The sequence below is a fragment of the Nomascus leucogenys genome, chromosome 1a, assembly GCF_006542625.1.
Source record: "Nomascus leucogenys isolate Asia chromosome 1a, Asia_NLE_v1, whole genome shotgun sequence".
In the NCBI taxonomy this organism is placed as follows: domain Eukaryota; kingdom Metazoa; phylum Chordata; class Mammalia; order Primates; family Hylobatidae; genus Nomascus; species Nomascus leucogenys.
Genome location: NC_044381.1, coordinates 53948042 through 53973512, shown reverse-complemented (window position 1 = coordinate 53973512; position 25471 = coordinate 53948042). Strand labels below are relative to the sequence as shown.

At 40.0% G+C, this 25471-nt stretch overlaps 1 protein-coding gene across 5 annotated transcripts in view; it reads left to right on the top strand.

Moving 5' to 3' along the window:
* LOC100587624 (TLE family member 4, transcriptional corepressor) overlaps positions 1–25471 on the top strand; it is a 151698-nt gene that overhangs the window by 110627 nt on the left and 15600 nt on the right. For all 5 annotated transcript variants that reach the window (XM_030809596.1, XM_030809592.1, XM_030809590.1 and 2 more), the window contains 6 exons: positions 19398–19517; positions 20507–20560; positions 21365–21517; positions 22742–22874; positions 23218–23411; positions 24255–24331. In XM_030809596.1, coding sequence (XP_030665456.1) covers positions 19398–19517; positions 20507–20560; positions 21365–21517; positions 22742–22874; positions 23218–23411; positions 24255–24331 — 731 coding nt within the window. The remainder of the gene's footprint in view (positions 1–19397; positions 19518–20506; positions 20561–21364; positions 21518–22741; positions 22875–23217; positions 23412–24254; positions 24332–25471) is intronic.

Genomic DNA, 25471 nt, shown 5'->3' with positions numbered 1-25471 from the left:
CTTGGGCATGTATGGTATTTAAAAACCCCTCACATGATGTTTTTAAAACAGATCAATTTCAGCATTAAAATGTTAGGAATTCAGCCAAGGAAAATTCAGCTTGGATTGTATAGCTGTAATGATAATGTATTATAACCATCTTCTTTGAAAGTGATTGTAGCAACAGAAATGAACCGGGTGCATTATATAATTTAAGAGTGTTCATCAGAATACTACTCTAGGGGGATTATACAAGCCTTTCCTAAAGCAAAACGAAACATGGATTTTATTATGAGGTACTTAAATCACAAGAATAGTCATCACAAAATACCTAAGATAACTCATTTGGATTGAACAGAAGGTCATATGTCTGAACATCACTTATCACACTTAACTGCTTGGCAGAATATTAGTATGTAAGAGTGCATGATTTTGGTTTTTTAGCTACTTTGGCTTGAATTAAAAATGTCTTGAGTTTGCTTATTACTTACCCAAAAGGTATTTTCACGTCAGAAGTAACTTCATAATTGAGACATTACTGATTTCACAAATTGACTCCCAAGTACAAGATGGCCCTCTATATTCCTTGGTTCCACATCCTCAGATTCAACTAACCACAGGTTGAAAGTATTTGGAAAAAAAATACAATAAAAAGTTCAAATAAAAAATATAGTGTAACAACTATTTATACAGCATTTACATTGTATTATAAATAATAGAGATGATTTAGATATTATAAAGAGGTATTATAATACTATAAATAGGCATTATAAACTAGAGATGATTTAAAATATACAGGAGGATGTGTCTAGGTTATATGCAGATACTATATCATTTTACATCAGGGACTTGTGTGCCCTCTGATTTTGGTATCTGCAGGGGAGAGGGAGGAGTGTCCTGGAACCAAACCCCCATGGATACCTAAGGATGACTGTAATTTAGAAAGTTTATATATCAGTCACATTATTTAGGCATATTAATCTTTTTAAAACTTTTTTAAAAGCTTTGAGCCAACCGGTTTCTAAATATCGAAACATCTGTAACATTGGTTTCTCTTCCGGGTTGAATTGTGTCTCAAAAAGATGTAATAAAATTCTGATCCCCGGTACCTGTGACTGCGACTTTATTTAGAAATAGGGTCTTGGCAGATGTCATTGAGTTAAGATGAGGTCATCCGGGAATAAAGTTGGCCCTGCATCCAGTGAGTCATGTCCTTATAAGGAGAGAGAGGTTTGATGATACAGAGGAGGCACAGAAAGGAAGGCCATGAGAAAGCAAAGAGGAAAGACTGGAGTTGTGCTGCCACAAACTGAGGAATGCCAAGGATTGCCAGCAACCACCAGAAGCTGGAAGAGGCAAAGAAGCATTCTTTCCTGGAGCCTTTGGAGGGAGCATGGTCCTGCCAATGCCTTGATTTCAGACTTGCAGGCTCCAGAACCGCAAGAAATAAATGTCTGTTGCTTTAAGCCACCTAGTTTGTGGTGGTTTGTTGTGGCAGCCCCAGGAAGCTAATAATGGCTCCCAAGAGCGAAGTTTATCTGTCAGTTGTGTTTCATCATCAGTGAAGTACTTGCTGTCTGATGCTAAATCCAGTGAGCATCTACATTTAATAAGCCCCAGAACTCTACATGTTAAAAGCTTTTAAAATTTTGTCATTTGGTATCATCTAGTCAGGTGCAGACACTGCACTTAGGCTCTGGGGATATTGTGGTGAAAACCCTGAGTAAATTTCTGCCCACATGCAGCTCACATTTCACTGGGAAGACACACATTAATTATAGATTAACAATAATGACAGTATTGCCTCAGTTTGCGTTTATGTAGCCTACATTCTTCTTCTCTCCCAAATCCTAATTGCCCTTGGATCCAGCCGTGGGTGATGCAACGAGCTCACCATGCTCCTCACTTGCTCATGGGCTTGGGTTAGTGTTGCCATGGCTACGTACAAGTTATGCAGAAGCGCAATTCACATGAATCTACGATGTTCTGATGTTTCCCGGAGTTGTAGCATCTATATCCTGTGTGGTCATATGTGGTGGCCCCATGGGTGCCAAATTTTCTTCCTTGTCTCTCCCTTCAAAAATATCTCTCAAATGGAGATCTTTTCCTTCTCTAATCTTTTCAGAAAACAAAACAAAATAAAATATTGTAACATTCTTTTTTCCTCGTCTTTCATTTTTATAGAACTTAAGTAGTTTTCACTTCTTACATGTTTGATAGAGTTCTCAGCCTACATCAAATATATTTGAATCCAGAATTGTCAACCCTAATGAAGCAAGTCCTTTGTCATTCCTTGGCCCCTTCCTTGCCCTCTTTTCTTGATGTTGCCTTATTACTCTTTGTACAGGCTGGTTTCTTTTCACAATACACAAGTGTAATTTGATGAGCCTCCTATAAGAGGCAGTCCTTAAAATCAGAGGCCTGTCTTCAGCTATCAGCCCTTTGTGACCTTGCATGAGTTACTTCATCCCCTAGGATTCAAGTTTCCTCCTGTTCAAAGTGAAGAGGTTGAGATAGACAAGTGCTTCTCAAATTTTTAACGATTCAGTAGGTCTGGGAGTGAGACTGGGATTCAGCATTTCTAACAAGCCCTCAGGAGATGCTGTTGGACAGTGGACCACACTTTTTTGAATAGCAAGGGGCTAGATGATTTCTCTGGTCCCTCCACCTAAAGATGAGAACTTCCTTCCCTTGTTCCACGTTGAGAAGGCCCACCTTGCTGGTCTTCACATTTTAATAGTCTCACCATCTCTGCACACTGTGTACCAAAGGAAAGGTCACAGTATACTTGGTGCTGTCCAATAGTGCTTATAAGGACCTGCCATCTGCAGTTCTTATTTTATAGCTTGGCCTTCTCCCCTTCAACCCCCAAAAGACTGAAAACCCACTATGTAATGCTTAATTAGAATTAGCCTTCAGGTTACATAGTTTTTGTGACTGTTTCCCCTGTGTGTCTGCCATTCCTTCATTTCACAGTAATGGTAGATTTTTAACAGTCCTCATAACTGATTAAATGTCTCAATTCTTTTGCTTTATGTGACATTCTTGGGCACTTAATTGTACTACATTAAATGGTGTCTTGTTGCTGTCAGTGCAGTTGGATTGCAGTATGGATAGCATCTTTGGATATTTTTAGAAATGTTCCTATCATACACTTTAAACTTGTAAAGAGAAGTGCTGAGCATGCATAAATGTGTTTTAAGAAATTATTTCTTTATTACTGTTTAGCTGAACTGATGGTGACACTAAACACCGAGGCTTTGATGTTTTATATGATATTCTTCCCCACTAATTAACTGCACTAATGAAGTTAATTGTGGGGAAGAATGCCGTATAAAACATCAAAGCCTCGATGTTTAATCACAACTTGAAAAGAAGTTTTATACTCTTCGATTGCCAAATACTTTCCAATTAGCTGAAGGAAGGTCAAAAATTCTGTTTTCTTCCATCTCATCATCAGAGCTTTTCTGGTTGACCATTGGTTACCTGAGCTGCCTGAGTGTTAATCTAGACAAGCTGACAGTGGCATGTGGAGGACAACATATCCTCCCCCAAGCTATAAACCAGCATAACTGAGAGACTCAGTTTCTGCAAAAGGCAGTGATGACCTCTTCTGTAATGTATTGATGAAAAATGAATGAACTCACAGAGTAATGCATTTCTCTACCCTCTAATTTTATTATTAGCTTGACCCACTACTCCATTTTCCTATATGTTTCCATATGTTGCTCTTGTAAGCCACTTTAATTTCTCATAGGCGTATTTCCTTGACGAATTCCGATTGCAAAACCAAGGAACTGTGTGTGTGTTTGTGGGTATGTTTAAAGGCATAGGGTGTATGTAAGTGGAGGCTTTGCAAAGTTGATAAGAATTCTTAAATGACCAGTAGTAGAACAAGAACGCCTTCTCAGGTCGTTTCCCTGTGGTATGTGTTACATCAATTTTTATTGGTTTTTTTTTTTTCCTTAATCAGGCAGGGTTTACAATAGCAATAATGTAATTCAAATAAGCAATTATTGTAATTGACCTTGGCGATGAGTATCCTTGGCTTTTACCACAGTTTGCTTAATACCTGAGGATGGGCAATTATCTCATAATGCCCACTTTATTGAGATTATTGTTTTAATTATGGCACTCAAAATGCATCACTTTGTCAGCATTGTAGAGTCAAGCATGGAAGCACTGCATTCAGTATTCAGAAATGAATAAAGATCATCTTGCCTCATCCTATGACATGGTTATGATTGTGTTTTTTCTCTCTCCCAACTGTGGTTTTGAAATGTGGTTCATCCTGACATGATTGGCTGCAGGGAAAGAAAGTCTGGGATTTGTTGCTGAGCTAATTGTGCTCTCAGAAAGGATGAAGGTGACTTGTGCTGATAGGTAAGCAGGTCTAGTTGATTAGGAGTGGTAATTGATAGCAATCACAGTGGCTTGTTGATTATCTGAATATGCCTTAGGTCAGAGGTTGTCAACTTTAGAATCACCTGGGAGCTTTTAAGATTGCCTGTATCCAGGCCACTCACTTAAGCCTACCCTCTCTGGAGAGAGTCTGATTTAATTGTTCTGGGGTGGGGTCCAGATGGGGCGTTTTGAAAGCTCCACAGGTGATTCTGTTCCCCTGCCAGACCTTAGAACCACTGCTCAGTCCTTTGAATTATTTACTCCTTGCTGATTTGTCTCATTCCAACCATGACCCCATCCCAGATTATAAGACTCCTTTTGGGGGTCCTTGTTGCTCTATACCTTACTCTTCCCCTCTTTCTTTCCAGACTTAGTCTAAGCCTAGCCACCTCACATGCACATGCTTGAAATAGCCTCAGTGCAGATTTGGGTCCTAGTAATGCTTATTCTTCCCAAGCAGTTCCAGGTCTACCCCTCCCATAGGAAGTGTCAGTGGGCAAATTTCACCTCTTCATAAACCTGAAGCGTCATTTCTTACTAATGCCTCATTATGCTCTTTTAATTCAGTTTTCTCTTGGTCACATAAATATGGCTTAACTTTTATCTAAGTTTTTTGAGTAAGGATCAGAATTTATTCTTTAACATCTGTCTTAAGTACTGGGTACCACTTTGTGGAAATTTAATTCTGGTTGATTAGATCAGTAGTTATGAAGTTCCTAGTTGTTTTTCACCTTCTTTGATAAACCTGGAGGATGCTGTTCACACGTATCTTGCAGTCCCTTGATTCCCCTAAGGATAGGAATATTCTTTTAGAGTACCTAAGACTCCTGCTTTTTTTTTTTTTCTTTTCTTTTTTCAAATTTTGAGACAGGATCTCACCCTCACTCAGGCTGGAGTGCAATGGCACCATCTCTGCCCACTGCAGCCTCCCAGGCTCGAGATCTTCCCACTTTAACCCTCCCACAAGGTAGTTGGGACTATAGGAATGTGCCACCACTCCTGGCTTTTTTTTTTTTTTTTTTTTTTTTTTGTATTTTCTATAGAGACAGGGTTTCGCCATGCTGCCCAGTCTGGTCTCGAACTCTTGGACTCAAGGAGTCCTCCTGCCTCAGCCTCCCAAAGCAATGAGATTACAGGCATGAACCACCATGCCTGGTGATTCCTGCCGTTTTTAAACTAAGAACCTGTATCTTATTGCAAATGCGTGAAGATGGCATCATTATATTGACAAATTTGATTCCATTCTAATTTTGTATTCACATAGAAACACACATTTGTGTGAAGCGAGTCACTCATTTATGCCCTAACATCTCAGATTCATCTTCTTCCCCCTTCCCCAGTAGCCCAGCCCTCCAGTCTAAACCACCAGCATTTCCCCCTGGACCACAGCAACAGCTCCTTACTGGCCCCCTGTTTCCCCTCCAAGGCTCTGTTACCTGCCAGATCCACTTTAGCCCACACCAACAGCATGAGTAAAGTAGGGGCGCCAAAAGTGGTAAAAGCTCAGCTTTGATGATGTGATTCAGAATTTTGAAACCAGAATTCTACTATTTAATGTTAGCATACATGGAAGGTTTATACTGTACACTTAGTGTTGTTTTTAATTGCAAAGGATGGAGGTAGGCAATGTAATCTTTTCTGTTCTTTAAGGGCTTTAAAAATTCTTACTGTGATTCCAGCCTCCTCTCTGAATGATTTTTAGGATATGTGTGTCATCTCAACAGTCCCCTCCAGTGGCCCTTAGAATAAAACACACACCTCACTGTGTGCTGGGCCTGCACACTCTGGACCCCCTTTCTCCCAGCATCACCCCTCTGTGCTCTCCCACCTGTTCCCTCCACATCAGCACCCAGTCCTCCTGTGTGCTCCAGTGCCACTGCCAGCTTTCCTCTTCTTAAGAGCTATGCATGTGTTATTCCCTCTTTCTAGAACAGTCTTCTGGCTGTCAGCAGGGTTGGCTCCAGCTTTTGCTTCAGGTGTCAGCCAGAATGTCATCTTTTTGCAGAAGCCTTTCCTGACCACCTGGCTGCTAGTTATTCTCAGTCTCAGCATCTTATGTTCTTTGTAACACGTTGCCATTTGCATTTATTTTATTTTTTATTAATGTTATTATCAGCTTGTTTTACTTGATTTTTAATGTCCCTTAACTAGAACCAGTACTCTGTGAGAACAAGGTCCCCATTCACCCTCTTAATTGTATTTCTAATGTCTTAGGGCCCAGCAGAATGCCTGGCAAATAGGGGGGACTCAGTAACCCTCGTGCTTTGTTATTGATAAGGGATTATATGTCTGCATGCCCCCCTCCCCCAGGTTAGTTTTGAGGCCCCACTCACTTTAGAGCACTTTAGAGTTATTTGTCAAATTCCAGTGAAGTCAAGGGTGCAAAACCTAGTCTTCACTTAGCATTGTAACTCAAGGTTGCCCTAGAAGGCACATTTGACATGAATTCTGCAAGTTGGAGGAAGAGCACGACTTCTGAAGAGAACACCAATCCAAGAGGGCAGGAAGATACCCAGACTTCGGAATGTGCTGTCTGAAATTTTGACTGTGGAGAAGTGGAGTGGCTTTTCCCCAGAGTCCTGAGGCTTGAAAAAGTGTCCATTACCCTCTTTCAAAGGCTTAGAGGAGACATTCACAGCAGCTCTCCAGGCCTCCTGCTACCCAGATTGGTTTGCTGGCAGAGACTTGGCCATTGCCTTTTAGGACAGATTCCAGAAACAAACATGAAAGGAAGGGCGGTATGCCTCCACTTCATGTAGTTATCTCATTTAATTGTCATGACTATCTTAGTTTGTTTGGGGTGCTATGATAAACTACCATAAACTGGGTAGCTTAAATAGAAATGTATTTCTCACAGTTCTGGGGCTGGGAAGTCTAAAAACAAGGAGCCTCTATTAGATGCTTGATGAGTGCCTGATTCATAGATTATGCCCTCTCGCTGTCCTTACATGGTGAAAGGGGCAGAGGAGCTTCTCTAGCCCTATTTTATAAGGGTGCTAATCTTATTCCTGAGGCTCTACCCTCCTGACCCAATCACTTCTTAAAGGCACAACCTCCAAATACCATCACCTCAGGGGTTAGGTTTCACCATATGACTTTTGATGGGACACACACATTCAGACTATAGCAGTGACAATCCTGTAGGCGAAATATCCTTATCTCCGTTTTACAGGTATGACAATTAAAGCCCCAAGGGGTTAACTTGCTAGGAGTCACACAGTTGATAAATGTTGGAGCTGAGGATTGAAACCTCATTGAGTGCATGTGTATTCCCTTCCCTTCCCTTTAGACTCTACTCTGTGATCTCAGTGCTGGCTATAAAGCTGGTGCCTTTCTCACTGTTGTGTTTCCAATGTCTAAAACATTACCAACACAGAATAGCTATTCAACTTATGTCGCAGGATTCTTCTGGTATTACAACATGAATCTCTGCTTGTGAAGTCGTTGTTATTCTTCAGATAGAGGAGTAAAGACTCATTTTTCCATCTGCCTGCTAGCATTGAAAACCCTTAGGCAGAATCTCCCCCACCCAACCTCTGTGTTCTAGCTGGCCCTGTCAAGGCTGCTAATAATCTACTCTCTGTTCTCAGTGGAGGAAGGTCAGTGGGTATCTGTTTTAAAAATGTTGTCAGTGGCTCAAATGTCTGTGACATGACATTTATTTAATCCCATGCTCCTGGATACTTGCCTATACATATTAGGTTGTGGGATCTTCTGCATTTCGATTACTATACCCTGGAAGTTTACAAACCATACGACTTACCAGATAGCAGAATGTTGGCTGTGTTAGCAGAGAGCTGTCCTGCGGTGGGACATGCATGCACACATGTCACACATGTGCATGCATGGAAAGAGAAAGACAAACTCGACCACCAAAGTTGTACCTCTGCTTTGAGTTATTTTAATCTTCCTTCATTTGTTCAGCAAACACTTATGAATTGTCCTTGCATTAAAAAGTACATCATGTCCTTCGAGCCATATTTAGTATTAAATAATAAAAGCGCATCACTGAGCCAGCATTCTTTCTTTTTAATAAAATAGTGATTGATCGAATGGCATTCACCTCATTTCTCTGTGTGGTGAGTGAGAGTATTTTCTTGCAGTCCATTTTCAGCATGCTGCTATTACTGCACCATTTAGCTTGATGCCAAATTGCAGTTGGTTCCATTCATTTCTGTTTACTGAGTAGCGCTGTAGTGATTAAATGTCACTGGGTACACCGAGTATACAAAAGTAATTAACCTAAAAGGACATGTTAGAATAAGGGTCAACAACCTCTTTAGCCCACAGTGCCACCAGCAAGACAGAGTATTGACAGAGGTATTGCTGGCAGGGCAAGGGCGGAGGGGGGTGTATGGAGAATGGAAAAGAGAGAAGCAAATGGAAGGAGGAAGAGGCAGAGGGAAAGGTCAGAGAAGCAGGAGCGATAGACCAGGACTCACAATTGTCTGAAATGGCAAGTAGAATGGGGCTAAGATATTTTTCATCGGTCACTTATAATTTAGCTCTCTGATCTGTGATCTTTTGCTGGGGGAGGGTGAGAGATTAGATCACAACTTGACTTACCTTTCAACATTTCAGCACTGGTTAGTGGAGTGCACTTGTCTGGTTAGACCAGAGTGATTTTGGCACATACTTGGTGAATCAACCTGTTCTTCCAGTGTTTTTTATGTTTCCTCAAAGTCTCCTGCGTCTTTAGATCTTGTTATGTGAAAGCTCGAAATCATTTCTGTAGAATGAACTGAAATTGTATCTCTTAAGTATCTGTGTCTCATTTGTTTTCATTCCTCAGCATACTGAAGTTACTATCAGTCACAACTGATACTAATAATGCTTTATGTTGCTTTATATAATAAAAATTTACATAAAGCACCAGGTAGTCATCTATGACTTAAATATCAACCAATGTAAACCTCTTCCTTAAAAAACAAGTATTATATCTGTCTGCCTTATATTTGGCTTTTCCTTTCATCATCTGTGTGTGGTGACTTACTACCCAGAAAAAAAAAAAAGCAGGGGGGAGGACTAAGGATATTTTTCCTTTTACCACATACCTCCTTGGGGGATAAACATTTCAAGGAGCTCCCCAGGGTCACTATTCTCTAAATGAGCAGCACAGAAAAACTGCTGATGCCTGCATTCTTCCCTGGGTCTGTCAGGCGGGATTCCTTTAAATCCTGTCTTTTCAATGGTCAGACTTAAGTAAGATTTGTTTCCCTGTGGTCACAGACAGCTGAGGAGTGTGTGATGAGAGACAAGGAAAGGGATAACCTGTTGAAAATTTTCTCTCTTATAGGAAAGATTAATTTCTATTACATTTTTAAAAAGGTGGCCTTCATACATTTATCCAACAATGAATTTTCATTGCATGCCCACCCAAAGGCCAGGACTGGGGAGGGGCCCAAAGGCCCTTTGGGGGAGGGGCCTGCATCCTTGATTGGTGAGGAGAGCAGCAGTGAAAAGGCACCAGCTTTAACTGTCTTTTCAACGTAGTTCTGAAAATTATCTTGTCACCCTATTACTTTCAAAATTACTGTTTTTGAAGGCTGCCTCCCTCTTTTGGTGTGCCTACACATGCATATCTCTCTCTCTCTCACACACACACACACACACACACACACACACACCACTGTTCTTGTATTACAGGCATTATATTAAGCACTGAGGATGCAAAGAAATAAGACACAATAGTGCATGACCTTTAGGAATGCATAATCTCCTATCTTAATATAATGAACATAATATGGTAACATGAAGCATACATGAGCAGAACCAAGTTTTGTGCCCATTCATTTGTTCAGCAGCTGTCAATTAAAACACTGAAGTACTGGGTTTTCGTGGTGATCGAAACGGGCGTGGTCCTTGCCTTCATGGAACTTCTAGTCAAGTAGATGAGATAAATAATCAAAAGAGTAGCCACAGCCACAGTGCTGGGAAGGAAGCATACAAGGGAATGTGTTAGAGATTGGCTGGAGGGAGCTCCTTGGATAGCATTACAGATAAGACCTTTCCGAAGATGTGACATTTAAGCTGAAACATAAAAGATGAAAAGATGCTAGCCACTCAGGCTGGGAAAGAGAGTTCTTGGCAGAAGTCTGCACAAAGGCTCTGAAGGATGAAAACGTTTGGGTTGTCTGGTGCTCTGAGAAGGAAATTTTCAGATCAGATTGGAGAATGTGGGCAGGAGCTAGATGACACCCGCTACTTATATCAAGTGTGAGATGTTTGTCTTAATGGGTGTTGATTTCTGTTGTGACTCTGAGAACTTTTAGACCTGTGTTGTCTGACATGGTAACCACAAGCCACATGTGGCTTTTCAGCAGCAGCAATGTGGCCAGTCCAAATTGAGGTGTACTGTCGTCAGTATAAAATGCACATCAGATTTTGAACACTTAGTACTAAAAAAAGAATGTAAAATGTCGCATAATTTTCACATTAATATGTGTATTGACATGGTATTTTTTGAAGTATTGGATTAAATAGATGACCAAAATTAATTTTACTGTTATACATTTTAAAAAATCTGACTATCCAAAAAGTGTAAAATACATAGGAGGTTCACATTATATTTCTGTCTGTCAGCGCCATTCTAAAGAATAACTTTAATATTTTAATGAAGGCCCTTAAGACCAATCAGTTAAGCGATAATTGAAAACTGTTTAGCCATTTTGTGGTGATATGAAGAAGACCAGGAGTTCCTGATTCGCGACCTTAAAACTGATTAGGCAGCCTTCCTTTAAATTGATATATTGTCATTTCTTTCTTTGTTCCTGTCGTATTACCCTCAGACATTGTATAGAGTATATTTGCATACAGAATACCTAAGAATATATATGAGAATCTGTGGAATTAACACTCTTTGGAAAAAAAAGTTTAGCCTTTCAAATAGATTAAAGCAGTTTACTGGAAAAAAAAAATAGCAACATGAAAAGACTTTCTTTTCTAATAAATGTTAATAGTTACTAAAATGAAGATTCTGGTCCATTAAGATACAGCTTGCCAAGTCCTAAAGCTTAATAACTTATTTCTCTGAGCTGCTACCCTACTTCAGCTTTGTCAAAGCAGCTGTTATGATTGTGTTGATATTTTCATTCAAAAACAGAGCACAGTGCAGGAATAGGTATAAAGCCAGTGCACCTTCCATGAACATCCAGGAAAGAGATTTTTGCCAACCCTCTCCACTTTTGTTTTTAGGGCAGTCAAACTCATGTACCACATGAGATTTGCCAGTGAGACTTAGTAACATTGGTTATAAAGCAGTAGGTGAATGAGTGGTTTAAGATATGTTTAACAGGTCATATACTGAAAAAAATAATTCCAGAAGAAAGTGGCCAGTGCATGTGACTGTAATTTACAGAGTTGCCGTACAAGATTTGTAGAATTTGTATTAAGGAGAGCAGAGAATTCTTGCTGGAGAACAAATGGATGCAGAAATGTTAGGCTTTGCAAACTTTGAGGAGGTCCATTGGATTAAAAAGTGTGAAATGACTTTGGGGTGATAGGTAGTTTAAACGATGAACGCAATACAAAGTTATATGCACTTGGCAATTTTTATTACAATTTCTGGTAGACTGTTAATACCATGCCATCTCTAAGGATCAGGAAAGGGATTACTTGATTAATTTGGCTTGTACTTTGGATTCTTCTCTCCATCAGTAGTGAGGGGTTATACTTGTTCCAACTCATTCATCTACTTGCTTCCTTGTATGGCCCAACACTTGCACCACATGCAGACTAGCTTTCAAGAGAGGGCGACTAAGCTCCCTACATCAGAATCAACCCTGTGTCTTTGGCATCAAAGCATCATGTCCCAGCAGCTCAGTTTATCAGCTAAAGTAACTGTGTTTAATGAAATTTCTGGGGTGGAGCCAACAGCTTTATTCCAGGAAGAGGAAGCAATAGTGAAGAAACTCCTGAGAGGACATTAAGATAATGTTCTAATTTAAAATCAATTTTATTGATACCTTATAAATTATTAGAGCATTTTATACTGACCAAGCAATACATAATGCTGAGGCCATGAAAACAGATCATGAATGAGTTAATATTGAAGTGCTGTATTTTCTACTACACATGAAGAAAAAAATATGTAATACTTTTGTATCCTAAGTATTTTGACTCAAGGAGCCCTACTGAAAAACAAGGTGTATATTTCATTCTTCAAGGTGTGTATTAATATTTTATTCAAGAACATTTCATGTGTTTCTGTACTTAATGGGTTGAATACTTGTTGAATGAGTCCATAAGTAGACAAAAAATACGCAGTTTCCACATTTGCCAAAAGGGAATAGCTGTCTATGGGGGCTTACTAGTACTAGATGCTAGGTTGAATTCTTTATACTTATGGCAACTTACAAGGAAGTGTGTGGAGAAATGGAAACTTAAAGAGGTTCATTAATTTTCCCAAGGTCACATAGCAAGTGTTACAGCCTGGTCTTGAACCCAAGGCTGTCTGACTTTTATACCTATAGCATAACCATTGTAGACACTGCCTCTCTTCTCAGTTATTCTTCTGACTGTTGGTTCCTCTGGTTTGATAATATTTTGATTACCTGCAAAAGAAATTTACCTTGATCCGGGTTTCTCTTACCAGGAGAGAAGCAGAGACAAAAACAATAGAACATTTTAAAGAATATATTGTTCATGACATGTTATAGAAGGTGAAACATTTGTTAAGGATGGACTCATTACTTCATATGGAGATTATATTAAATCTTCTTTTAACAAGGGCGGGTCTTTAGAAAGTCCCAGTCATTTTTGAAGGTGAGTTTTGATTTATGTTAATTTGAAAAAAGCAAGTTCTGTGAGTTTTATACAGATTGTGCTTTTAATGACTTCCTTAATCAAGCAGGTTATTAAAAAAAAAAACCTCTTACTGTGATGAGCAGTAAACTGACACCAGTGACTGGCTCAGTCAGAGCTCTACTATATTCAAGTTTTTTACCACCAGCATGCTATAAATTTTAAGTTCATTTACATAAATTTACATGTGTTATTTGTTAGTATGTGAGACTTTGCATTTTGACCAAATAATTTTCATTTTAAAGGTTTTATATTTACTTTTCCCCAATTGAAGATTATTTCCTCTCTCTCTCTCTCTCTCTCTCTCTCTCTCTCTCTATATATATATATATATATATATATATCCTGGTGGTTTCCCGGTAAATGAGATAATAATATGTTAAAATGTTTTATCAGTTATAAAGAGCTCAATGAATGGGAAAATAAATATTTTGTGTAATTCTGTACAATGAAATCCAAGCAGAAACCAGCTGGGTTATGGTACAACGGTAGTTTGATGTACGTAGGTTTATTCAGGATATTACTTTCCAAACTTACTCAAAGTAGTTCTAAAATACAGAAATACAGTGCTTTGTGGTCTGGTGAACATGATCAACTCTTTGGATGATTCATGACTATAGAGTCACCAGTGTTCATTTTTGTTTTTGACATGGGTCTTTTGCTTTTCTAAGGGGTTGCAGAGGAAAATATGATTGAGAACTTTGGTTATGGCATCAGTAAAGGATCTACAGGGGCCTTCCTCAGCTTTCTGTCTCTGTGCCCCCACCCCCGTCCCCATCACCAAAAACAAACTCAACTTGAATCATCCCTGACTCTGATTAATGTTTGAGAATTCCTATAATGACTGAACTATAGTTAGAGTAACTATAATTTATCGTCTAAACTTGGCCGTTTTTGAGAGTGAAGGGGAGTCTGGACAACAGGCGTAGAAAGGGCAAACCAGGACTTGCAATTACCCTTGACAGATTTTAATGGTGTCTTCTGACTCCTCATTATCCCATTTATCTGTTTGAAAACTGATTTACCCTTTTGTACCATGTGGATAGTATTTTTGAAGGCCATAGCTGATGAGCAAACAAGCCATAATGAATGAGTTTTAGGCTGCTTGACCATGGTTGTCCATGCGACCTTTAGCATGTTCTTTCTGGTTGTTATCTTCTATGGGCAGGGACGTCTAAGCACTGCACCTATGTGAATGGAAAGCAAAATTGGCATGGTGTGCATTTGAAATCAAATTAGAAAGTCCATGGTGGAGATGGTATTTGCAGTCTTGCCTCTGTGCAGTATTGAACCAAAACCTTATCATGATTGTTGAAAGGAGAAAAGTTTTGGTGAATAGTAGCATATTAAAACCCTACAATTATGGGGCATCAGAATATCTATGCTGGGGGAAGTCCTACACAAATGTCTAGAAAAGACCTAACATAAGGGTTAAAATAGAAGATCCACACTAGGTCACCATCCCAATCTCTAAAGTAAGTAGAATCAACTGGAGTCCAGTATACAGTGATAGGACTAAGTTGCACTGTTGAGGGGCTAGGCTATGTGCCTGGTACTGCGCATTGTGCTTTATGTGGATTATTTTTCTTGGTCCTCAAAGCAGCCCTGTGGGGCTGAGAATGGTGTGTTGTTACCCCAGACTAAAGAGAGGCTGAGACTAAGCAACATCCCTTATGGCTACACAGCTATTAAGTGAAGACTCTAGACTCACACCAGGCAGTCTGACTCCAGAGAGATGCTCTTGCCTGCTATTAAAATCTGTGCTCCCTGTTATTAAAATTGGCTAATTATAACAACAGCATCTTCTTTTGGAGGGGGGAGTTACTTTATAGAAGTCTTTCTCATACATTGTCATCTTTGATCTTGAAGTGGCAGAGGAGTAAAGGTGGAGGGGTGGGGCCATCCCTTTCAAGTTGCTGGAGGTGTCAGTTTTCCATCTGACTTGGTCAACAGCCTTAGTAAAGTCTGGGTTGGTCTTTAAACTAGGAACTAGAATCTTCTCACAGTGGAATTAGAACCTGATTATAGCTTTTTAAAGCTTACCTTTTGCTACCAAAGCAATTGGGGTTTCCATGTAATAAGTCTTTTAATCCTTTATTATTTTTTTCTTGGTTTCTCCTTGTTTTCCTGCTCTTTTTCTTAAACAGATCTACCCTGTTCTTTTTAAATATCCCAGCATAAGTGTTTACTTTTAAAATCCAGAGCTTTACTAAACATTCACATTCAGGGTATTTTGATTTCTCTGGATCAGCCATTGCTTGTGACTGTGACTCTCCAATCATAACAGATTTGCTGAGATACACACACACATACACACACACATACACTCAAACTGTAGTGAGAAAGACTTGTGTTTAATCCTTCTAAATTTGTAGATTTATAGAGTCACAATGCAGCTTCAGTTTCTTACGTAGTAAACTTGAGAAATATCTAAATTGAGCTTTTAAAATAATAATAGAGAAATAAAAAATAATAAAATAAAAAGCTTTTCTAGTAAAAACATGACTTTATCGGTATTTATTTAATTCCTCTTATTCACATGCCTAGCAAAGATCCAAGTGGCATTCCTGTGGCAGAATGGTGGACTTACAAGATTCATGATGAGAGTCTGTGGCAAGTCCAATTTGATTCCAGAGTAATTATGTTATTAGAACATTGCTGACTGCCCCAGTGCCTATTGTGCAGCTTAACCTTTAAATGCTAGTGATAATTAACTACTTTATCATTCTACCAGGAAACTCCAACATGTAACTCTGTTCTACAGTCAAATTCAAAAATACAACGCTGCCTGCAAAACCGGAAACAGCTAGCTTAAGAAAAATATAAAGTATTTGGTTGTACATATGAGCCAATAAATGAACATAAAATCTAAATCTAAATAGGCATTACCTTTTAGTATTTTTAAGAAATTGTTTTGTTTAGAAATTTTTCCTCTTAAACAATGTGGAAATAACTTTACATAGAATATAGCAGAATCAGAGAATTATTAATAAAAGATACATATACTCCATTTTTCTTCTTTTTGTAAAATATCAAATTAGCCAGATGTAGTGCATCTAAAGGTAGGTAAAGGAGCAAAGGTGAGGAAGGGGCTGAATTGCCATATTACCAATTCCAAGGGCACCACCACACAAATCTTACTCTAGTGAATGGTCTCCCAAGGAATTGTTCATCCTAGTGATGCTCAGAAAAGGAATGTATCATAAGAGATTCGGAGTGAGATTGAGGCGTGCAGAGGGGATGTTCAGCCATTTGTGTTGAGAAATATTTCTGGGCAGTTCCCTTCTGCTCATGATGCCAGGTGCCCCCACCCTCAGGGAGCCCACAGCCTGAAGTGGGAAGTGGCCTTGTAAACACAGCAATAAATTTATTGTGAGTGCTTTACTCATTGGAGGAACAAAATGTTAAGGGAACAAAGAGGAATGAATGATTAATTCCATCTGACAGCATCTGAGGAAGCTTCGAAAGGTGACATTAGAGCTGATTCTTAAGGATAGTGGGAGATTTCAAAAGATAGATCTTGAGAAAATAGGCATTGCTATTAGCCAGAAAAAAAGGCTACAGATGCAACGAAAATACACAGAGCCCAGGGGAACACTGGCTCATAGTGCTGATGTAGGATACAAGGCCAGGACTCTGGATTGAGGTGTGGAGTGAGGACTTTGGAAAACAGCCATACTCAGAAATTTGGAATTTTTTTCCCCCTGTGAACAGTAGGAAACTGTCCTTTTAAAAGAGGAGTTAAAACAGGCTGAACCTCTCTTTGAGAAGTATGAATTCCAGAAGTGAGGTGGATAGACTGGAGAGGGGAAAACTAGAAACTGGATTGAGGCATGAAGTATGGTTGATAGTAACCCACAGATGATGATTGCATGCATGGTTTCAGTGGTCATGAAAACCTACTGAGTGCATTGGGTTCTGTGAAAGCAAAGCAGAAGTGTTGACCCAAGTCTCATGGCTTGGGAGTGAGATTTGGAAACTCAGCAGAGATACACAAAAGTCAAGAAGTAGTCCACTTTCAAAAGTCGTTTGGCTCGTAATGTTTTGTGTCAATCTTCAGCCTTACCGAATAATGCCTGCAGTCTTTTCTGCCACTAAGTTTAAGGCCGAATGTTTGATAGGGATAGAGTATTCATATAAAACCTCAAGAGGGGCTGGCACAGCAGGGAAGGATTTAGAGGTCCCCAGCCCCTCCCAGTGGGCACCCACTCACTGGTCCCATTTCTCTCCCCCACCAAAGTCCCACCTGCACACCTTTGGAGCTTGTAATAGAGTTGCCATCACCACAGGTATGAAGAAAGACTATCAATCTTCTAACAATGTGCTTTGAAAGTTCAGAAATGCCACAAAAGAGATTGTGACATTATGGCTCAGTGGAAATAAAATGGAACATATACCCAAAAGTTCTGGGTAACACACTTTCTCTCATAGTTAATTAAAAGGCCCTCATAAATGTTATATGTTTTTATAAACATCAGCTATTACCAACAGACTAAGATAAAGCAAAAAAAAAAAACCGTTCAAAGAGTTAGCCTTATATGAAATAAATTTATAAATGAGGAAGAGCTTTCCTGACCAGTTTTCTGAATTGATTTGCATGCCAGACAGAGATGTTCCAGTGGTGATTGTTCTTCCTATAACTTTTTTTCCATAGAGATTTTCAGATATTCTTTCTAGTACTCTCCAAGATCAGCCCTTTCTTACCCTGGGTTAGGGTCATTCACACTTGGGAGCCCTGCCCTGGTGCCCTGCCAAGGGACTGTGTTACTCAGGTTTTTGCCATTCACCACTCAGCAGGATAGCGCAGCCCTCAGCTCCTGCTCTCCCACCTTGCCTGCATTTAGATCTTTTCTTTGGTCTGTCTGAAGCACAGTCACTAGGCAATTGTTAAGATTGTTCCAGTTTTCATTGGCACTTTTTTCACTTCTTCATCCATGATTTTAAGCTCTCATATGATCTAAATGTGCCCCATAACCACCTGACCTTCATGGCATATAGAGTCATTCTCTGCTTCAGGTCTTGTCACCCATGTCTCTTGTGTGCATAGGAGACTTCTCCAGTTGAGAGCTCCTTGAAAGCAGAGGTGAAGCATACAGGTTGAGCCTAAGTGTGGTCCCAAGAGGCATGGAGCATCTTTCTCCATTCCCTGGCCCCAGCGGCATTCCGACATTCCTAGGTTTCCAGACATTGAAAGGTGTGGGTTCATGAAAACTATAGGAGTGAGAAAGGAATTAATACCCATTTTTGCAGGTGGTGTTTTTCCTGCCACTCTGCATCTTCCAGGCCCTAATATATGGCGCTGAGCAAAACTTCATAAATATGATCTACATGTCACATGACTGCCATCTTTGGTTGCTCAAATCCCCCAAAATTACTTCTCCCCCTTTTTTTTTCATTGACTTACTAATTATCTCTTAAAAGCTCTACTTTATAGTTTCTCTATCGAAGCTTGAAATGCTGGCTTCCCATTAGCCAGCAAACTTTAAAAAAAAAAACACGGCTTTTTCTCCTTCCCTTTTTTCTCATATATGCTTCCTTTCCCAACTTTCTTTCTTTTTTTTTGAGACAGAGTCTCACTCTGTCGCCCAGGCTGGAGTGCGGTGGTGCCATCTTGGCTCACTGCAGCATCTGCCTCCCGGGTTCAAGCAATTCTCCTGCCTCAGCCTCCTGAGTAGCTGGGACTGCAGGCACGCCACCATGCCCAGCTAATTTGTTTTGTCTTTTTAGTGGAGACGGGGTTTCACCATGTTGGCCAGGATGGTCTTGGCCTCCTGACCTTGTGATCCACCCGCCTTGGCCTCCCAAAGTACTGGGATTACAGGTGTGAATCACCATGCCCAGCCCCTTTCCCAACTTTCTGAAGGCACTTCAACAGTACAATATATCCGTAAAACCAAACCCATTCTGTTTTGAGTTTACACTAAGTCCTGCCACCCTTTTTAATTCGTCTCATCCCTCTGTCCCATGTCTGTGCCTCTTCTCGCTTTTTCTTTCTTTCCCATTATCTTTCCCCCTTGTCTTCTGCTACTTTTCTTTCCCTTTATATCCCTGTTTTCTTCCTTTCGTCTCCTCCGCTCTCTCCTGTCTCCTCTTAACAGCTTTGCAAGTATGTACTAAAGAACAAAAAGAAAAGAAAGTCTCAGTGACTTAAAAATCACTCGGCTAAATAGATGATAATTTCTCAACCGTGCTTCCTCTCCTTCTAATTCCAGAGCTCTTCGGTATCCCCATCAGCCAGTTTCCGAGGTGCTGAGAAGCACAGAAACTCTACAGACTACTCCTCAGAGAGCAAAAAACAGAAAACTGAAGAAAAGGAAATTGCAGCTCGTTATGTAAGTTCATTCACCTTTGCTTTAGGGGAGGCCAGCTTGCCTTTTTATCTGCAGCCATTTTACCCTTTGACTATTACCAGCCAACACAGGAACACAGGATAATATCCTTTAGGAGACAAAAAACATTTATTGTATTTGCAGCTCTGTAGCCATTGGCTAGCTGAAGTCCTGTGTGTGTACAGGTGCATGTGAGGATAGAATGCTTCATTGGGCAGCTAACAGAAGACCTGGATGATCCATATTATTGTTTCTATAGGTGTATATTTGCTTCCCCATTTATTTCAGAGTGGTTGGATTTTCTGTGGTTAGCTGGAATTGTTAAGGAAAAAAATATAAAATCATAAAAAATGTGTTTAAATGCCTAGATGGATTCATGTGCTGAAGGATATACCAAATGTTGTGGAATAAAACATGGAGAGACATCCAAGATCATCCCTAGCCTGGAATGAAGCTCATTTTCCTCTAGTGGCTGGACAGGTCACAGGAGTGAGATGGGGGAGCAAGCTGGATGAAGCAGTGTGGAGGCAGGCGGCCCCTGCTCTGCTTCCCTGCTGGTGTCCTACAGGGCTGCAGGCCTCATGAAAAGCTGGAAATCTGGATTTTTACCTCCCAATATGCAGTTTTTTAAAATACCGACAAACCAGACCACACCTGTCTGTAGGCCGGGTTTAGCCTGGGCCTGTCAGTTTGCAGCCTCTACTCTAGAGTAATAAGCCAACCATCAGCTTCAATTTTGTAAACTGAAAAATGTAATCAGGTCACCCTCTTGGTGCAGTGGGCAGTGCATCAGTCTCATAATCTGAAAAATATATTACCCACCTCCATAGCATCATCATGAGGATTAAAGAAAATAGGACATTGTCAAGTATTTAACACTGTTTGGTACAGCTCATCTTTATAAGATATGAAGAATTAGTCTGGACTTATTTAGGGTAAATGTGGTATATTTTGTCGGGGGAGAAGATAATGCTTCTCACTTGTCAATGCAGGACAGTGATGGTGAGAAAAGTGATGACAACTTGGTGGTTGACGTTTCCAATGAGGTACGTTTGGGGCTACTTTAATTTTTTGCTCTTGCCCAGCCATATCAAAGACTAGTTGTCCAAACAATTAGTATCCAAAATATCTTGAGGTTTATCGTTTTGTTATTGTTGTTGTTTTTTGAGGCAGGGTCTTGTTCTCTTGCCCTGTAGAGTACAGTATTGTGACCACAGTTCACTGCAGCCTTGAACTCCTACACTAAAGTGATTCTCCCTGTTCAGCCTCCCGAGTAGCTGGAACTACAGGCACATGCCACCACGCTTGGCTCATATTTAAATTTTTTGTGGAGATGGGGTCTCATTATGTTACCTAGGCTGGGCTCAAACTCCTGGGCTAGGATTACAGGTGTGAGCCACTGCACCCAGCCCAAAACATATTCTTGATTTCTAAAGGGACCCACTTTTTATTTACATAAAAATTATATACTACTGATTTTATATGTTATTGATCTTTTTTTTTTTTTGTCGTTGTTCTTATTCTATTAAGAGTAAAGTGTCGTTCTGTACTGCAGTGAAGGCACACCACATCTCTGGTCAACCTGCAGGTCTCACTGACGTGCAATTTGCAGATGGGTGGGGTTTTGATTTTTCTTTGGGTTTTGAATAAGTACTATAAATACTATAATTCTGGGGCCCTCAATACTGAATGTTTTCGTTAGTAGTTTCAGTGAGTATTGTTATCTGTTCTAGCACATTTGTGCTTCTAAGCATGCATTAAATGCTTTTGGCTAGAAGTGTCCACACCCAACAACCCCAGCATTATAAATGTGCTGTGCTTGCATTACTATCCATGATGTTCCTTTGTAGGATCCATCTTCCCCTCGAGGGAGCCCAGCACATTCCCCCAGAGAGAATGGCCTCGACAAGACACGCCTGCTCAAGAAAGATGCCCCAATTAGTCCAGCCTCTATTGCATCTTCCAGCAGTACTCCCTCCTCCAAATCCAAAGAACTTAGCCTTGTAAGCAGTTCCTTACCATCTCTCTGAGTGTGGCCTCTGCCAATTTGATGTTTGAATTTGATGTTTTTATCTTTATATTTCTCACATTTTTTACAGGACTTTTATTTCCAAGTGTATATATATGTTCGGTATTTAAGTTTAATTGGCAAAAGTATGTAGAGCAGAATAAGTTTACTAACTTGTTGGTGATGAGTGTTTATTTTGTGATTCTTTTTGCAAGGATAGAAGAGGGATATGGGGAAATTGAGTGAAACACGTCTTAGCGAAGATGAAAAATGCACATTGGGGTTACAGAGATGGTTTTGTCGCCTGTGGTTTATGGTAAATTTAGTTTGGGGCTTGAATGTGATTTTGTTGCTAGCTTTGTTTGAATTACCAAGCTACATATGACTGCAATAATTTTCCCTTCTTATCTAAAAAGTAATCTGTCATTTACAAAAGTCTACCTTGACTCACATCACAAATCACAAATGCAAAAATGAACTGCTCACCCATCAGGATAATCTCCCTACACCCTATTCTTCTGTGGCTGTGTAATTAATTGCAATTTTGTGTGGTGTGTCTTTTTTCCTCACCAGTTATTTCCTTGTAACATAACATTTAAAAACAAAAGAATAAAAAGACAAATTCAGTTTTCTAATAACCTCTGGAATTCACAGCTAAAGGAAAGGAAATTCCTCAGTTGGTCTACAAATTAGGGGGGATATGTGTGACAGGGGCTAGATTGTTGGTTGTTTTTTTTTTAATTTTATTTTCTCTTGGCCTTCTGGCATTCTTTTAATGGCACCTGCTCTCTGCTTAGTCTCTATGACAATTCAAACTTGGATCTGTTTTCTAATGTGACCTGTTCACCAGGAAGCCTCTTGTGACATGAACAATCTGCCAGGAGCCCAAAGTTACCCCAGTCTTTACCAAAGTCACCAGCAAGTGGCTACAGTTAGGACATCCTGGTTTGTGAGCCTCATCTGCCTCAGACCAATTTCCTAGAAATGAGCTACTCTCCTCTAAATTCAGCTTTAGTTTATGTCTTCCCAAATATTAGGTCTGCTGTCTCAAGGAACTCTTTTGTTTCTTTGTTAGCTTTTCTATTAAAGAAAATCAAGGCCCAAGCTGAAGAACCTCTTCATTTCTTTTCCTCCTTTCCTTTTCTTTACCTTTTTACTGTTTAACATCATTGTTAAAACCATGTTCTAATTGCTGGTACATGTCATTTCATCTTGTTAGAATGAAAAATCTACTACTCCTGTTTCAAAGTCCAATACTCCTACTCCACGAACTGATGCGCCCACCCCAGGCAGTAACTCTACTCCCGGATTGAGGCCTGTACCTGGAAAACCACCAGGAGTTGACCCTTTGGGTTAGTAAGAAAAAGGTTTTTTCTGTATTTTTATGCTTGTTTTTAAAGAATTTAAAGCAATTTAAAGAGTACAGTACATTAAAAGTGCTAGTGACCAGCATTGAAGGGCTGTTAGACAAAGTTACTTAACCTGAACTGAGCACCTGGGACCAACCTTATCTGGCACATGGTAAGTGTTTAATAGAACAAAGTGAATGAGTGAACTCTGAAGGCTTGAATGACTTTTGAGAATGTTAAAATAAGCTCATTTGAACCATAGATTCTATTTTGTGACATGTTTACAAATGTCTTCACTGTTGTTTCCTGTGTTCTTCATTTTTCTTCCATCCATTTTGGTTTGCAGCCTCAAGCCTAAGGACCCCAATGGCAGTACCTTGTCCATATCCAACTCCATTTGGGATTGTGCCCCATGCTGGAATGAACGGAGAGCTGACCAGCCCCGGAGCGGCCTACGCTGGGCTCCACAACATCTCCCCTCAGATGAGCGCAGCTGCTGCCGCCGCTGCCGCTGCTGCTGCCTATGGGAGATCACCAGTGGTGCGTTTGTGAGCTTCACAAAATAATATTTTAGCACACGGAGGATTGTCATGCTTGATTGATTGCTTGATTGACTGAGACAGGGTCTCGCTCTGTCACCCAGGCTGGAGTGCAGTGGCATGATCTTGGCTCACTGCAGCTTCCTCCTCCTGGGCTTAAGCGATCCTCCCACCTCAGCCTCTCAAGTAGCTCGGACTATAGCATGCGCCACCGTGCCTAGCTAATTTTTAAAATTTTCTGTAGAGGCAGGGTTTCACCATGTTGCCCAGTCTGGTCTCGAACTCCTGGCCTCATGTGATCTGCCTGCCACAGCCTCCCAAATTGCTAGGATTACAGGCATGAGTCACCATGCCTGGCCTATGTATTTTTTAATGTAATTTATATAATCTAAAGTATTTAGAGATCTGTGGGTATTTATAAGTTAAGCTACATGTGATTATAATCTTGAGATCCATTTTCTTTTGTAAGGTGAGGAAGTTGCTTTTTTATTTTGTATGTCTTTTAAAAAGAATACTAATTTTAAATTTTCCAAAATGATACTAATTTTGGAAATTTCAAACCTACAGAATTAGATCACATAGTATAATGAATGTAATGACTCTGATTCTACCATGAGCTTCAATAATCATTAGTATAATTTTTTAATCTGTGTTCCACCGCAAGTATGTTACCATTAAATCCTAAACATTTTATCATTTCATCAATAAATGCTTCTGTATATATCTCTAAAACCTTATTTTTAAAGGATCTATCCTCCCAGGTTTTAGAATAGACTTTGAGAAGGATAAAACAAGTCAAATGTAACTGTGCTTATTTGTGTTGTTTGCTTGGGAAAAATTCTAGGTGGGATTTGATCCACACCATCACATGCGTGTGCCAGCAATACCTCCAAACCTGACAGGCATTCCAGGAGGAAAACCGTGAGTACCTTTTTGCCTCTGTACTCATTGTGTGTCAAACTCAGGTCCCTTGCTGGCCCCTTAGACTTAGAGTACCACTAGACAGTGTTGGGGGAGTTCCCATGACTTGTATTTTTTACCTTGCAAGGTATTTTTCATTTTCTCTTAGCACAAGAAGAGGAGTAATTAAGTGGGGTTTTGCAGTGTAAAATTTTGAGCTTTAATATGTAAACACAAATTGCAGAGACATCTCCAGTAGTCAGGTCTTCTCTACATCTATTGCAGATTTCAAGGCAATTCTTTGTTCCAAAAGTCTGATTATTATGTGCAAACCTGGATGTTCAAAATTTCAATATGTTGGGAAAAGACATGCCAAACTTCAAAGGCTGAAAAGAAATAAGGGCACTATTATGCTAAGTTCTGTTTTCAGAAAAGGTGACTTGCTCAGTTCGCTCTTATACCGTGCTCTGGGCATCTGGAGCCTCTGTATTCACAGATTCTTTGAGTTAGGAAAGACAAAACACAACACACCAGTTGTTCTAGCCTTCTCTAAACGGATCTCATTCCAAATACTTTATTTTAATCTAATGCACCTTTTTATTACTACCTAATTACAGTTGTCTCTGCTAATTGGCTTCGTCTTCCCAGAAACAAAGATTTTACTATAAAGTAGCACTGGCTCTTTCTTTAAAATCCCAGCTGGCTGCTTTCTCTCGTCTCTCCTTTGGGAAGCCTCCTCCGCAGATCCTCCTTGCCTTGTTAGTCACCTGTGTGTGTGCATTTATTCTCATCACTCTTTCTGTGGGCATCCCCTCTGTCACTACACATGCCGTATATGTGCTGCCTCCCCAGTCTCCAGGGCTATCCAGACCTGACCCTCAGTGGCAGCTGAAGCCCCTTCTCCCAGAGGCTTCCCTGGTAGCTTGCCTGCCTTGAGGTATTTTGTTCTTACTGTCCTTCTTCCTGCAAAACTTTCTGTGGCTTAGTGTCTCATTTAGTTATCTAAGATGTTATTATGTCAGAGCGTTCTGCCCTGACAACCCTATTATCCCTCTCTCCCTTCCTCCCTATTCTTTCCTGTTCTACTACCTTTTTAATGCTTATTTATAGCCATTATCTGCCTCTCCCTCTTGACTATAAGTTCCATGAAAACAGAACAGA